The 16,595-nt window shown below is 37.5% G+C and overlaps 1 protein-coding gene across 1 annotated transcript in view; it reads right to left on the reverse strand.

Moving 5' to 3' along the window:
• The window catches only part of LOC127851829 (importin subunit alpha-7-like), a 29,341-nt gene that overhangs the window by 9,573 nt on the left and 3,173 nt on the right, over positions 1-16,595 (reverse strand). Inside the window, exons 2-8 of the mRNA XM_052385758.1 lie at positions 6,215-6,343; positions 3,143-3,244; positions 2,348-2,444; positions 1,577-1,668; positions 1,234-1,365; positions 528-616; positions 7-106 (exon numbers count right to left, since the gene is read on the reverse strand). Of these exons, the coding sequence (XP_052241718.1) occupies positions 7-106; positions 528-616; positions 1,234-1,365; positions 1,577-1,668; positions 2,348-2,444; positions 3,143-3,244; positions 6,215-6,343 (741 nt within the window). The remainder of the gene's footprint in view (positions 1-6; positions 107-527; positions 617-1,233; positions 1,366-1,576; positions 1,669-2,347; positions 2,445-3,142; positions 3,245-6,214; positions 6,344-16,595) is intronic.

Genomic DNA, 16,595 nt, shown 5'->3' on the forward strand with positions numbered 1-16,595 from the left:
ACTAACCTTTACAAAGTCTGGTGGCGGATTTTTGCCTCTACACAAATTTGAGAGACACCAGACAGCGTTCCTGGTCATGGAGAGGCTGTTACTCTTGCCAAGCAATCTGAAACAGACACTTGCAGTGAGTCTCACAGACTCAATATCACACAAGGAACATTTTCAGTTCGAAAAAATCCCTGAGAGAGCTAAAGCAAATGATAGAACTGAATATTTTTGCAAGTCCATGTTATTTGTAATCCATTAGAAAATCAAATTAAAGACCTTTCTTAATAGATTCAAGTTTTTAAGGCTTCATTTCCAACCCTTAGATACAGATGAGCAGCAAACAGCATAAAACCTGTACAGACTGTGAGTAACTTGCAGGCTGTTATGGTTTAATGCTGGTTACATATAGCCACTTCCATTTGCTTCTGAGTGGGGGAGGGTTAAAGTTTGAAAGTGTAGGTCTTAACAGCTTATACTAATTGGCTAATGGTTCACAGACTTCCACAAATTCCAACACCAACCCCATGATGATTACTTACTGTAACAGAGGTACCAGAATTCCCTCACTGAGGACATAGTCTCTGCATTCTGGACTGTCACCAGCAATGTTGCCCAGCGCCCACACAGCCTGAAAGGAAAACATGCACATTTGTTCTCTCAAGCTCAATTGATTTGACATTATTCAATAATTAATATGCCAAGTTCAAAGTACTCAGGACTTGTATCTTTGATTTATGGTTATTTCAAAAATATACTTCAAATTCAACATTTCAAAATTGACCTGATCACAGCTTTATTGGTATGTTTCTATAATAAGAGTGCCACCTTGTCACAAAATATTCCTGTTCGAAGATCTAGGCTACATTTATCAAGTTGTATGCCTAATTGGGGAAAGTACCAGTACCAGCCCAATTGGGATAAATATGTGCCAAAAACCCTGAAATTGGGAAAATTCGCGTCGTGAATTCTTCATATTGGGAAATTGGTGTATTTGATTTTTTGCTCCCAAATACTTTAAAATTGATAACTAAGTGTTTTCAACTTGTCAATATTACATTTACTTAGATTCAAGCTATCGAGCTGCATAGGGAAACTAACTAAATGTTACAGAATTTTTTTTTTAACCTTCTGACAATCAGGATTTTTTTTACAGCAATTGGAAAATTTGTAGTTTTATCCTAGTAAATTGGGAAAGTTCCGTTTTCCAGTACTATATAAAGAACGAAAAAATCGCTGCATAAGTACCTGTTCCTGCACATCCTCTATCTCGGAGCTGAGAAGCCTCACAAATATAGGCACTGCATTGGCGGCTATGACCACCCTGGTCTGCAGGCTGGACCCAGAGGCTATGTTTGTTAGGACCCATGCTGCCTCAAACTGAAATAAACATGTTCCAGTGAAATATACGATTGGAAACTAAATATATCTTTTCCATTGAATTTTAAGAGGTTAATGAAAGTCTAAATTCATTTTCATCCATTTTAAGAACTGTGTTAAAGTCTAAATTCAATTTTATTTTAATGTATTATTTTATCATAGATTTCCATGATTGCAATCTAATTCCAGAACCCCCTATCTCTGACAGTACCTGAAGTGTGCAGTTGGTTTCTGTTTCCAAGAACTCCACAAATTTAGGAATGATGCCAGTCTGAATCACCTCATCAATGGGTGGGTTTGGTTCTGAAAATAAACGGTTATATCAATTTAGTTTGTCACAAAATTCACAGAAATACTCCTGCACAGGCTTTGTCACAGGCAAGAAAGCCATTTCCCTAGTTCAGAGAAACATATCTTAAGTTTCAATTAATTCCCTTTAGAAATTTAGAAGCAGTTTGCTCAACAAACTGACATTTTGCCAAACCAAACCAAGCAATTAACAGACCAACCAAATAATTAACCAAAGCGACAATGTGACACAACATACCTGTTGTCTATGGTGCAGTCAGAGGCTAATCAGAGAGGACACTTTTCATTTTTATGGAATTTTTGGCTTAAAGGAAGTCTCCTATAACCTAAATCCTGTCAAGCTGGAAAGTGTCTTCCCTGACTATCCTAAGTGGACTTCACTAGCTAACCTGGGACCACATTTTACTCACATGCATCAAGCTCAGCTTTCCTTAACCCTTTGCATGCTGGGAAATTTGTTGTCTGCTAAAATGTCGTCTGCAGAATTTCTAAAATTAGCATTTTCTTTTATTTTTTTCAAAGAATACTATCAGAATAGCAAACAGTTTGGATCCTGATGAGACCCCAACTGTTTGCAAAGGCCTTTAAAATTCGGTTCCCGCTCTGAAAGGGTTAAGTGCAACTCATGTTTGTTTATTAGATCAATAAGTTGCTCTAGCATTGCATAACGAACCTCTGGAGAGAAGTTTCCTGAACTTCTGAGTGGCCTGCTCCTGTTTCTCAGGGTCATCACTGTACAGGTCCTGCACCATCTCTTGGGTTATACCACCCTACATATCAAACATAGTACAGTGTCATGATCAGGTTACACACTACAGGTGATTCGTGAATGCTAAAAATGCACAGAGGCTGAATCAATGTAAATGAAGTTGAAGTCGTAAAATGACACAATAGGTTAAGATCATGCAGGATTATATTTGCAATTACATTTTTAACATATGCGGCCCTATATTTGTCACACATGCATATTTAGTTTTTAAGCGAGTTTATTTTAAAGTTGCAATGTTGTATTGTGAGCTTAAAAGGGCGAATAATAATATAATCATTGTTCTACACTGCAGGTCAGAATAATCAAACTCGGTCAGTGACTTCAAACAATAACCCAGAACAAACGTGTAAAGATCTAGTTGAATAACTATAGTAGAAATAGGGAGATATTGCACATCTACCTTAACCAGTGCATAACATGGAAGCAGAAACACACATTTGGGCTAGTAGTGTACCATGGACAATTTGGTGATGTCGTGTTGTAACTCATTTTGGGATCCATTTAGTTATTTCCCGGGACATAATATCTTTAAGAAGAGAAAGTCTACAGGTAAATTGGATTGGGAATGTTACACCTTTGTATAGACCAAAATGCTATGCAAATGGGATATTCAATAAAGTAAGTAATGACAAAACTGTTGTGACATAATGCAAAAAAAACATCCCTTGATTTCTACTCTAGATAGATAAAGCAACACACCCCAGCGCTTGATGTGGAGGAGACCTGGTTATCTGACAAGGCGTCTGACCCCACCTCATCCTCCCCTTCATCTGGTACTGCCATGTTACGCTTCTTGAACAGCTACAAACACAACAACAGACACGAGTTATCTCATTAAAATATCCTTTTCAAATACATTTGAGATTGTAAGGGAGTTATTGACACTGACATAGATAAACCTAGTGATACTTCATGAAAAATCAAAACATGTAGATAGATTAATATTTGAGTCGTGTTCTGAGAAAACTGGGCATAATGCATGTGCGTAGTGTCATTCCAGATTAGCCTGTGCAAACGGCACAGGCTAATCAGAGACACTTTCCGCTGTTATGACATTTTTCGTTTAAATGAAGTCTCTTCTTAGCAAAAATCCAATTTAGGCGGACTGCACAGGCTAATCTGGGACGACACTTTACGCACATGCATTATGCCCAGTTTTCACAGAATGTGACTTATTTGATCATCAATTATATTTGAGTCTCGCTCTAAAAAGTGGTTAAATGAATGTGCGCACAGTGTTGTCGGCACAGTTCCCAAGGGCTAATAAGGGACAACACTTTCCACCTAAACTGGATGTTTGTGTAGAAGAGACATCCTTTAAAAACAAATTCCATACCAGAAAGTGTTGTCCCTGATTTTCCTGTTCAGACTGCTACTGCACAGATATAAATTTAGCCCAGTTTTTCTTTAACGCTGCTTATTAATAAACTAATTAAGATATTAATACAGTACTTCCCAAGCATCTGCAAGTATACCAAAATAAGATTAATCCTAAAAATGACATACAGACGAACAAACTGGAAGTAACTTTTCCATGAAACTTTAAATATATATAAGCAGAACTTCATGAAACATAACAGATCAATGCTCCTGGGGCTAGTTGCAAGAGGTGACAAGAGCAGCGCATAACGGGTGCCATGCTCGGCTGCAAAAGCTTGTCAGTTTTTTTTTTAAAGAGGTCACAGTGACCTTGACCTTTGATCTAGTGACCCAAAAGGGGTGTGGCGTGTAGAACTCATCAAGGTGCATCTACATACAGTACACTCCACGCGTTTTCCCCAAATTCCCTCCATACTCCGCGGGTTTCGACCTGGAGGGAGATTAAGAAAATCCCGCTATACGCTGCGTTTGCATGATTTTGAACGCGGCGGTTAACGATCGGCAAAACTGATAAGCCGACGCGGCGGCCCTCGGCGTTGGCAACGCGGGGGAAACTCCGCGTTTTACGAGATAACGATCAATTTAATTTTGTTTGACTTCCTGATTTTCAAATAAAATTACATTTATTACAAGTACATACATGTACATGTAGTATAATATTTACAATTAAAAAAAAACAACCAAGATAGATCGATCCCGACGTGGTTGTAGAAGTAGTTGTTGTTTTATAGAAAACTCGTTGATTTACGACACACAAAACGTCGTCTTTTAACTAATACTTACCAATTAATATAAACACAGTTTGCAACATTGTTTTTATTTTGATAATTTAATCCAAAGTTTTCATGTTAGCAGGTGATTTTCTATACTGAACATGTATACAAATGACCAAGGACCCTAAAAATCTCGCAAATCTGTGTGAATTGACAGTTTGACGTAATCAAAGAAAAGCCTCTTCCTGTCTAAAGGCATAACTTACTCAAGTAAACACGTTCAACGAATGCATAAGGAATGGTTTTAATTGTCGGAACAAAGTCAATTCTCTGCTCGCTAATGCATTGATTGTCTCTTTGTTTGTAGGTTATTCCATTGATTGCTAAAAGTTGTTAACTATCGAGTTGATAATTGCATTTAATATTCACAGTTGTATTCTTGTTGCGTCGACATTCTAAACAATGTTTACCAGTAATTATGGACCAAATCGGCAGAGTGACATTCACACATGTTAATCCCTTTTGTCAAAACACCGCAGACAGCAGTCTACACAATAGGTCAGTAAACAAGCTTTGCGTGTTTTCATAACGTCAAACACTTCAAATCCAGTTCCGCCCAGATGTCTTCTTTAGTCAGTTTACTATACAATTAGTGTTAAAATAATTACTCTACTAAAATACCGTAACGATAAAGATTCGGCGTGTTCGATTTAAAATTATTATAGAGGAAATATCAACTTATTCGCGATATAATTTCGTTAATAAATACCAAAGAAACTTTTAACCGAAATCAACAAAATTCAATGTTCTCTGCGCTACAAAGTTTGTATAAAAAAAATCAAAACACGCACGCTTTGCAGGAGTATACATTGTACCTTGACCTTGTACATTGCAGCATAATTTTCGCGCGCTTTTTGTCGGGAAATATACATGACTGTATATTGGAAGCATTTGTAAACGTCGTGTTAACAATTAAAAATCGTAGTGTGTTTCGGATTACGAATTATTATTCTCATTTGGAAATTTTACGGAACATTTATCCTTGTGTCACATGTGTTATGATTTAAATATTAATTTGTCAAATGTATTATATTAGACTAATTCATATTGTAGACGTACCTGTGAATTAAAAAACATAATTTTTATACGTATTAATTTTCTATACAATTATCTTTTTTATACATGTACTACAGTATTTAAACAATTTATTATAACAATGTTTTTATTTTTTTGGCATGCCCAGTAGCACACTGCTAACGCGGCGTTGCGCGGCGATCACTGATAAGAACGGAAAGTGTCTGCATTTACCGACTAGCCTAAAGTAATACACGCCGCGGGAATTAGCGAACGCGGCGTAACGCCGAGCGTTTTATCGAGTTCACCTCGCTCTTCCAACGCCGCGTGAACACTCGCTAGCAGAAAAAACCCGCGGAGGGAGCGCGTTTTTTGGGGAAAACGCGTGGAGTGTACTGTATGAAGTTTCAAAGTTGTAGGTGGAAGCACTTTGATTTTAGAGCCAATGTAAAGGTTTTTTGCACGCCTACAGCGGACGGCAGACGACATGACGAGCTGGCTATGACAAAAATGACAGGATAATATTTTACTTAAAGCCCTTTTGTTTTTATCAATAACACTGTAAATCACTGAGAATATGCGCAAAATCCTAATAAAGTAAAACCTGTTCATCTCTTTTTTGTTTTCTAAGCTGAATTCCCTCTTCCTCACGTCTTCTGCGAAGCTCCAATGAGTCTAGAGCTTTATTCTTGTAAGACCTAAGTCTATGACTAGCTGACCCATCTGTGGACATCTGAAAATTGACAAATGAAATAATTACAGTACTTAACATTGTTTATCTCTTCAATTCTTTCCACAAGTTAAGTTTTAACACTGCAAAACGGTGTTAAAATTGCTAGATTAGAAACTGCTAAGTCAAATGACAAAAACATCAGTCACAGTGTGACTACCTGGATTTAACTTTTATTATCCCCACGTTTTTCGGAGAAAAAGTGGGGATATTGTATTGATGTGCGTCTGTCCGTCCGTCCTGGCCACCTGCTCCTCCTACACTATAAGCACTACAACCTTGAAACTTACATACATGGTAGCTATGAGCATATGTGCGACAGTGACAGAATTTTGATCTGACCCCTGGGTCAAAAGTTATGGGGGTTGGGGCGGGGCTGGGTCAGAGATTTTCACTCATTTTTTTATGTTATTTTACATTAACTTCTTCATTTCTGCACCGATTCACTTCAAATTGATACTGGACCTCTCTTATGACAATACGGTCAATCTCAGCTATGCATGGCTCCATTACCAACCCTAGGGCACCCCGCCAACATAGGCCACGCCCACCCAAAATTGCCTTTGGACTATAATTTCTTCATTTCTACACTGATTCACTTCAAATTGATATTGAACCTCTCTTATGGCAATACGGTCAATCTCAGCTATGCATGGTCCCATGACCAACCCTGGGGCGCCCCGCCAACATAGGCCACGCACACCCAAAATTGCCTTTTACTATAATTTCTTCATTTCTACACCGATTCACTTCAAATTGATACTGAACCTCTCTTATGACAATACAGTTAATCTCAACTATGCATGGCCCCATTACCAACCCTGGGGCGCCCCGCCCACCCAAAATTGCCTTTTACTATAATTTCTTCATTTCTACACCGATTCACTTCATATTGATACTGAACCTCTTTTATGACAATACAGTCAATCTCAACTATGCATGGCACCATTACCATCCCTGGGGCGCCCCGCACACATAGGCCACGACCACCCAAAATTGCCTTTTACTATAATTGCTTCATTTCTACACCGATTTACTTCAAATTGATACTGAACATCTCTTATGACAATACGGTCAATCTCAACTATGTAAGGCCCCATTACCAACCCTGGGGCGCCATGCCCATAATAGGCCACACCCACCCAAAATTGTCTTTTACTATAATTTCTTCATTTCTACACCGATTAAATTCTAATTGATACTGAACTTCTCTTATGACAATACGGTCAATCTCAACTATGCATGGATCCATTACCAACCATGGGGCGCCCCTGGGTCAAACATGCGGCGTGGGGATACGCGTCGGCATCTGCCGCGCCATTTCTAGTTGTCCCTGATTTACATAGCACAAGACCAGAAATGCACAACAGTTTGTTTTAATATTTTTAACTATTGTAATTTATTTTCTCAGTCTTGGACGTAACCCACTCGACTGCGACCGAGTCAAGTGATTTTTGCGTCGGTCAAGCGAAAGTTCTAAGCCGGTAGCCCGATCGGTGGAGTGCATTTTTTTCGTGTCCGAACTTTGTAACATGTCCGAAATAGATCCATATAGACGCTTATTCAAAACTACATTTGTTATTTGCCTTGAGCAATCATTGATTAGATGCTTATTGAACAGTGTTGTAAGTCAATCTCGCGAGACGCTAGTATTAATACTGGGTGGAAAACTCTCAGCGATAAATTTGTTTAAATGTATTTTCTGCGATATTTTGAGGGCACTACGCAAAAACATCAACTGCATAATGACAATGAAGGTTGCAACAAAAATTATGAACAGTCAATGAAATGAAAATTCCAACCGTTACGGAAAAATAATCGGCCATGGCTTTGTTTTGTATTGCCAATGCCTATTGCCTTGGGGACTTTGATTCTGAGCCAGCAATTCTGACTGGCTGGTAAGTGCATTTCATACGTAATGTTAAAAAAATACAGCATGCAATAAAATATCATGCTCTAACTTACAAGTATAGTTTTTAACAGATAAAATAAATCTGTCAAGGAACGAATTCTGACATTAAATTCAAATGTGTCTTCATACGGCATTTTAGATGCTGGTACAATCGCCGACAAAACAGATGTGGCTTAGGCAATGGAACTACTGCTACGAATGTGGTTTTAGATTAAGAAGACTCGGAAGTTAGGGCAGAAATGTTAACTTCTTATTCTACTTCTTATGCACAGGTATTATTGCTAGTTTGACATTGCATTTACTTTTTTTCAGATATTTGAGTGGAAAATTCATATCATGTTATGACACTGTTTTTGTTTTCAGGCCACCTTTAAGAGCATGTCAGACCTGGATTTCGGTGACTCAGACAGGATCATGATGGAAGGGAGGCGGAAAACTACAACGGGCGAGGCATGGTCAGGGGTGATAACCCCAAAAAAGGGTTAGGGTAAGGGTTAGGATTAGGGGTCGGGTTAGGGTTGGGTTTAGGCTAACCCAAACCCTAACCCGACCCCTAACACTAACCCAAACCCTCTAACCCCCCCTTGCGCAATACCATACCATGCCTCGCCCGTTGTAGTTTTCCGCCTCCCATGATGGAATGGAGATGTCCGGAGACCTTGTGTTACATTTGTTTGTCAGACATTAAATGTTAATAAAACAAAATCAAGTGTTTATTTGTTTAATCGTTATTGTTCTATGTTTGTTCAAACAGTTCAATACAAACATAGTTACAAATGTAACAGAATTATAACTTTTATTTCTGGCTAGTTGAAATTGATTCGGGCTAGTGAAATTTCCAAGCTGGTAGCCCGGCTGGGCTAGTGCCTAAAAAAATTAATGTTTTTTGTTTTTAAATGATTATAATGACGATTTTTTTTAATGAATACTGGTTTTCAAAATGAAAGTACCGGTAGGTCATGTTAACTTTTAACAGGTGTTGTGACCATTTTATTTAAACAAGACATACCGGTACTCATGTTTTTATTGTTACAGTATAAGTAGACTTAACAAATGTAATATAAGAAAATTATTTGTTAAAAATTCATATTAACAATTGAGCAAATCACATTTCTTAAATTCTTAAAGTTTCTGATTTCCATGTTCAGTACAGCTCACGCAAAACCAAAAAATTCCGTGATCCGCGGAGTTTGACGACATCAAGTGTTCGGGGAGTGGACTCAGCATCAACCATAAATTTGACGACATCAATTGTCCCAAATTTGAAATCCGGAAAATTAAGCCGTAGGATAAAGGGAAGAGAGGGCCCAACCCCCCCGAGCCCTAGCTTATTGTTCTTTTTTTATAGTCTTATTATGTGCAATTTCTGGTGAGTACAATGCGAAATATTATAAACCAAACCATCCGTAACACCGCAGGTGTATTTGTCATTCTAAACAAATGATATTAAGAACTTCGAAATTAAATTAAAATCGACAAACCAGCGTATCCGAAAACGACTGTCCGAAAACATGTCGCGATACATCATTTGCAAATGAAATAAAATATGCATATCGTTTGACTGCAGAAAATGAAAACCAGTAACCAGTAACCTAGTAATTACGCAGTCTATATATAATTTGATTAACATATTGTTTTAAAATATGATATTGCAGTGCTTTACTTTGCCAGTTACTGCTCATGTCAGTGCCAGCCGCTTACCAATCAGAAATCAATAAATAAAATCGGTACCAAGCGCAAATGTCCGGAATGCCGACATTGCTATAACAATATTCGTTCTGAAATGACCCCGCACTAAAAGAGTTTTGTCCCTATCCCCACCCGCCTTAAACAAACTCATCGGATTTACATTCACCTCAAAATCAACCCTGGACGGCTCAAATCCGGATTTCTGGAATAATCCGGAAAATTTACACCCCTGAATCTTATTAGCTATCATTTAGAACGATTTACCTTGAATAGAAACTCATAACAAGTTCCGAATAATAATGTTTATTAATTGTAGATAAACTACGTTTGGACAGAAACAATCAAAGCCAAGACTACGGACATAACCACAAAAAGCGTGGGGATAATTACATATGTGAGTGACTTTTCAATGTTTAAAATCTGTTCACTAATAATTACAACAAATTCAATAAGAGTGCTGCAACCATGGATAAACTTCTTGGACCAATTGCTAAAAGACTGAACATGAGTATTGTTGTTCCATAAAAATGAGTAATTTGTGAACAGAAAGTAGACACTATACTATTAAACTACCATTCATCACTTATAGTAGTTAATTTTGAAAAACACAGACACATTTAATAAAAGACAACTAGACAAACTCTGAAATCACCACCCTATGACTATAACTTCATAAGAGTGAATATAACTTAATAATAACCAGAAGTAACCAGGGTTTTTTTCCCACTTTTTGGGAAGATAGCCCATGGCTTTGGATATGGGAATTTTATTGGCATTTTCATTAAAATTGGGAAAATAAATTCATTAGCCCTTTTTTCCACACGAAAAGTCCACAGATAAGAGAAATACTTAATTTGATATAACTCTTTATAATCATTCAAATTAAGAAAACAAAATTATATAATACTTTGTTTGAGGTAATTGCATTAAAATTGAGATAAAATACACATTAGACACTTCTTTCTAAAAAAAAAAATTTTTTTTTTTTTTTTTTTTTTTGGAAATTGGGAATTTTTTGCCACATTTTGGGAAAAAAATATACTTTTTGGGATTGGGAACATAGCCGAATTTCGGCTATAAAATCGGGCCAAAAAAAACCCTGGTAACATACACTGTTACTCCAATATAAGGCGGATGACGGGGTCCAAGCCATGCAACAGCGTTATAAACACACAGCGTTATAAGTTTTGAACTCATTTATTGCAGGGGGCTATAAAAACAGGTATAGTATAGCCTTTAGTATACATGTAGGTCCTGTTCATTGCCATGCTGTGTTGTTATTCGTCAAAACATGCATATAAACTGAATCGTATCGATAACAGTATACATATTGCTTTTCTAATGTGCACATTTATCCGATAATCCAATAAAATTTCAACATCACAAAAAATAATCTTGAACATTTATGACAATAAATATGTTTAAAAAATTTTCATAAACACAACCATATGCATACGCCATTTTTCAGAAGTGTAAAGAGTACAGTGCATTATGGGGCAGTGCTTTTATTGGACGAGCGAATTTAAATTTAGATTGAATGCAATACGATATATGTTTAAAGAAATGTTTTATTGCGTCATATGCTGTCATGTAAAAGATGTGCTCTCCAGGGACTTTGTGATACCGGGTAAAAATGAAAATGAATCTGTTAACAATTAAACTGCGTTAGCATGTAAATAAATCCATACATGCCAGACGTCCCGAACTCGGCGGGACAGTCCTGTTTTTGGGGTGTTTGTCCCGGTGTCCCGATGTGACACAATTTGTCCCAACATTCGTACCACACGACATAATGTTCTATAAGGTCACAATAAAATTAGCTATTCAAGCGCCGTCTGGCTTAAATTACCATCGCTTATCCCTTTATTTCTCCCTAATTAACAAACCATATCTTCTAGTCGAGTGATCCAGTGTTGTTTTTGACACCTCATCTATCAAATTATTGATTTTATCGGGCATTCACACCATGGTGTTTATATGATAGGGGTCGCTAATTGCCAGCGATAGATGCATCATTATTATATATAGTGAATTAAAAGCCAACTGCATTTGTATTTCATGGCCCAAATAATGTCCAAAGTTTCCATTACGCGGTATTCTGTGTATTATACCAGCTGAGGCTAAAAAACCTGTCAAAACACCAGTTTTGTGTATCAAACAAATTGAGCACTGACCGATACACATTGAAGTTTGATATAAATTTACTTTCATTTTTGACTGATTTTCAGAAAATAATTTGTACCTATTGCATCATCTAAATTTAGAGTTAATTGATGATAAGTTGAATACAAACAGTGTTCGATGCACGCACATCCATTGAACAATTATGCATGCCTCTGTCTTAAATTGAAGTCAAACAGAGGCATGCCCTACATTTCACGTTATGGATTAATCCGCATAGTGCACATGTGTGTTTACTTCCAGAAAATGGAGAACATCTGTGTTCAACTGTTCATGAAATTGGAAAACACAATTATGGCCAATATTTGCCAGAAATTATGAGGTTTTGTAAGTAATATACTGATTACTGCATGGCTACAGTAAAGGTGGCATAATTGATTGTTTTAGGTGTCCTGCTTTTTTGTCAAATGTCCTAACATTTTTAATGGAATGTCCCGATTTGGACTTGAAAATTTCTGGCATGTATGATAAATCGTCTTGATTATTTAATCAATTTCTCATACACGTTCTGAAAAATGAAATGCCTTAATACTAAAATGATAATGAAATGTCAGGAAACTTGTTTTATATTGTGCGCAGTATATTTAACAGCGGCTCCTTCAATTTAGACAAACTGCTATCATATCAAAGTATAAATGTTTAAATCCTTTTGAATAACTATACAGGGTTGTCATTATGATTGTAAACAAAGGATTATTTTGGAAAAGTAACCGATTCGGCCAGGGGTCAATGGGCCGCCTAGGCCCCCTTGTAGGGAGGCAAGGCCCTGGTAGGGAGGTCAGGTGGGCGAAGCCCCCCGACCGAAAACAAATTCTAGACATTTTAGGGACAAAATACTGCTATTCTCAGAGCATAAAAAGTTAAAATGAGGTCTAAAAAGAATAGAAAATTTTAAGATTTTCACATTTTTAGTATACTGTACAATGTAAAAACATATTATATTGATAGATCTTTGCATGTTCCAATTCCAGCCATTTCCCGATAATCCAGTACTATTACGATTTCTTTTTTTCAAAACCAAATTACGCCCAATTTTGACGATGAATGTCGTCCGCCATTTAACGCAAGTGCATATACAAATTGAATTGTGGGATTGGGGAATTCCCAGTGAACATGCGTGAATCACGTGGCGCGATTTGAGAGCATTGAGAACCGTTTACATTTAGTAATTACGACAAGTCAACAACTCAATCTAAACTGTTACATGTACGGTACCTCCTTTCAGAAAAGTCTGCGAAAGTGAAAATGAATTTCTGAGAATAAAAACGCGCCTTTCTTTAAATTTTACCGAGTACTTTTCATTCCGGATCGTGATATAACTTGTCAGGTCATTCATGCCAGGGACCTATACAAACAGTTTGTATAGGTCCCTGTTAATGCATGTAGAACTATATGAATGCATAGTTTGGCAATCTCAAAACACGTTATTTACCTACTTATTACATTATGTGTTATGACCATTTGTATAACAAAATGCATTATTTAATTGAAGTATTTTCAAATGTGTATAATTAAATGTGTTATCCGAAATCATTTTCAGATTTCATTATTCATGGAAAATTAAGAAAATTCTAGCAACAGAGACACATTTCTCGTGTTTTTCAATGAGATGAAAATAATGCCAAAGTTAGACTTCATGTATAACATCACGTCATTCTTCCTCGGAGAAAGCGTGGACTTTAATATTTAGATGCTGAATAACAACTTCGTAGCGCAGAGGTCGCTATTATCTTTTATTTTGGTAGAAAATTGAAGAGCATTTTTTAATATATGGAAACCTTTTCTCTAACTAAAAAAACTAGTTAATTACGCTCTACAGTGCAACATTCGTTGAGATACAGTCAGTAATAATCTGTGAAATGTACAGCTATTTGATACAATTTCACGTGGGGTCTGCGTGTATTCGGCTGCCTGAGCGCTGATTGGTTGACGTGCTTACCAAGAAGAATTTGATTGACAGCTGGAAAAATCAATTATTGGCCACTCGCTGAGAAATTCATTGAAAACAGTAGCTCTTAGGTGGAGTTAATGGACTGACTGAATTACCGGGCATCGCTCTACTATAGTACGGTTATTCCTCGTCAATTATTGTCGGTTTGCATGATCAAAACTTCCGATCGCAATTTTAAAGATTCGGGAAAAAACAGAGACGTAGATCACGTCTACGTCTCTGGGAAAAACAACCGATTTTCCGGCGATTTTAACCGATGAATTTGATCGGCAATCGGTTAATAATGACAACCCTGACTATAATTTGATTATTATTCAGCTTGCACTTAGGTTATTGAAATTAGGGCACTTAACCGCTCTGATAAGAGTATACAAGTAATAAACACTGACACACAAATTTTTCACACCTTTATTGACCATCACAACAGATTAACACCAATTAGCTGCCGGTGTTGTTTAACCTCTAAGCGATTAAAATCGGTTAAACGGACAGTTGAATAAAGCGATCAAGATGTGATCGCCGCCATCTTTGAATTTTCGGAAAATACATGATAACATGCATATTAAACATGGATTTGAATCAGAAATGAAAGGTTGGAAAAAAAACAGGATCCAAGCACCCCCAGCGTTTTATTGGAAACAGCGTTATAACGGAGCGCGTTATATTGGAGTTACAGTGTATTGAACATTATTATAGTAACCCGTGAGAATCAAAAAGAGGCCACTATAGAGATTAGTGGTGGTAAACCATCTAAAGTAAATAATGGTAAGAGTCCAGGCCAGTGCTTTTGAATAAACCATCTCAACAGTTAGGTTCATGTTGTGTTTTATTTTAATTACAGGCATGTCTTGTCTAGCCTATTTGTTTTGTGTCTCATGTTTGGCAATAGGTAGCAATAACCACGCACCTGCTATGCAAATTATTGCGCAATCGGTGTTCAGGCAAAAAGTTGACCGAAAAATGTGGGGTGTTTTTAACGCTTCACTACGAGCATGAAAGAAGTAATCCAAATGAAAAATTTGCATATGTGGGAGGAGATATGTCCAAATAAGCAGTATCTGACCTTGCCATGACCGGAAAATAAAAAATCATTGCTCAAAAGTAAAAGTAAACAAGAGTGCCAAACTGTCACAAGATACGCCCGTTCGAAGGTTTTGGACACCATGCTCAATGCTTGAAAGTGTCCTCAAGACCTAGTTATTGACCCGGCATGACCCATATTTGAACTTGACCTAGATATCACTTAGATGTAACATCTGACTAAATTTGGTGAAGATCAGATGAAAACTACTTCAATTAAAGAGCGGACAACATGCTTAATGCTTGAAATGCACTATGTGACCTCGTTTTTGACCCGGCATGACCCATGTTCGAACTTGACCTACATATCATCTAGACACAACTTCTGACCAAATTAGGTGAAGATCAGATGAAAACTACTTCAATTAGAGAGCGGACACCATGCTAAATGCTTGAAATGCACTAAGTAACCTCGTGACCTAGTTTTTGACCCGGCATGACCCATATTTGAACTTGACCTACATATCATCTAGACACAACTTCTGACCAAATTTGGTGAAGATCGGATGAATACAATTTGAATTAGAGTCCGGACAAAGTGGCGCCGTTGAAAATGCACTAATTGACCCTATGACCTAGTTTTTGACCCGGCATGACCCATATTCGAACTTGGCCTATATATCAACTAGATGCAACTGCTGACCAAGTTTGGTGAAGATCGGATGAATACAATTTGAAATAGAGTCCGGACAAAGTGGCCCCTTTGAAAATGCACTTATTGACCCTATGACCTAGTTTTTGACCCGGCATGACCCATATTCGAACTTGGCCTAGATATCAACTAGATGCAACTGCTGACCAAGTTTGGTGAAGATCGGATGAATACAATTTGAAATAGAGTCCGGACAGTGGCCCCTTTGAAAATGCACTTATTGACCCTATGACCTAGTTTTTGACCCGGCATGACCCATATTCGAACTTGGCCTAGATATCAACTAGATGCAACTGCTGACCAAGTTTGGTGAAGATCGGATGAATACAATTTGAATTAGAGTCCGGACAAAGTGATGACCAAATTTGGTGAAGATCGGATGAATACAATTTGAATTAGAGTCCGGACAAAGTGGCGCCGTTGAAAATGCACTAATTGACCCTATGACCTAGTTTTTGACCCGGCATGACCCATATTCGAACTTGGCCTATATATCAACTAGATGCAACTGCTGACCAAGTTTGGTGAAGATCGGATGAATACAATTTGAAATAGAGTCCGGACAAAGTGGCCCCTTTGAAAATGCACTTATTGACCCTATGACCTAGTTTTTGACCCGGCATGACCCATATTCGAACTTGGCCTAGATATCAACTAGATGCAACTGCTGACCAAGTTTGGTGAAGATCGGATGAATACAATTTGAAATAGAGTCCGGACAAAGTGGCCCCTTTGAAAATGCACTTATTGACCCTATGACCTAGTTTTTGACCCGGCATGACCCATATTC

Source organism: Dreissena polymorpha, chromosome 11 (assembly GCF_020536995.1).
Source record: "Dreissena polymorpha isolate Duluth1 chromosome 11, UMN_Dpol_1.0, whole genome shotgun sequence".
Taxonomy (NCBI): Eukaryota; Metazoa; Mollusca; class Bivalvia; order Myida; family Dreissenidae; genus Dreissena; species Dreissena polymorpha.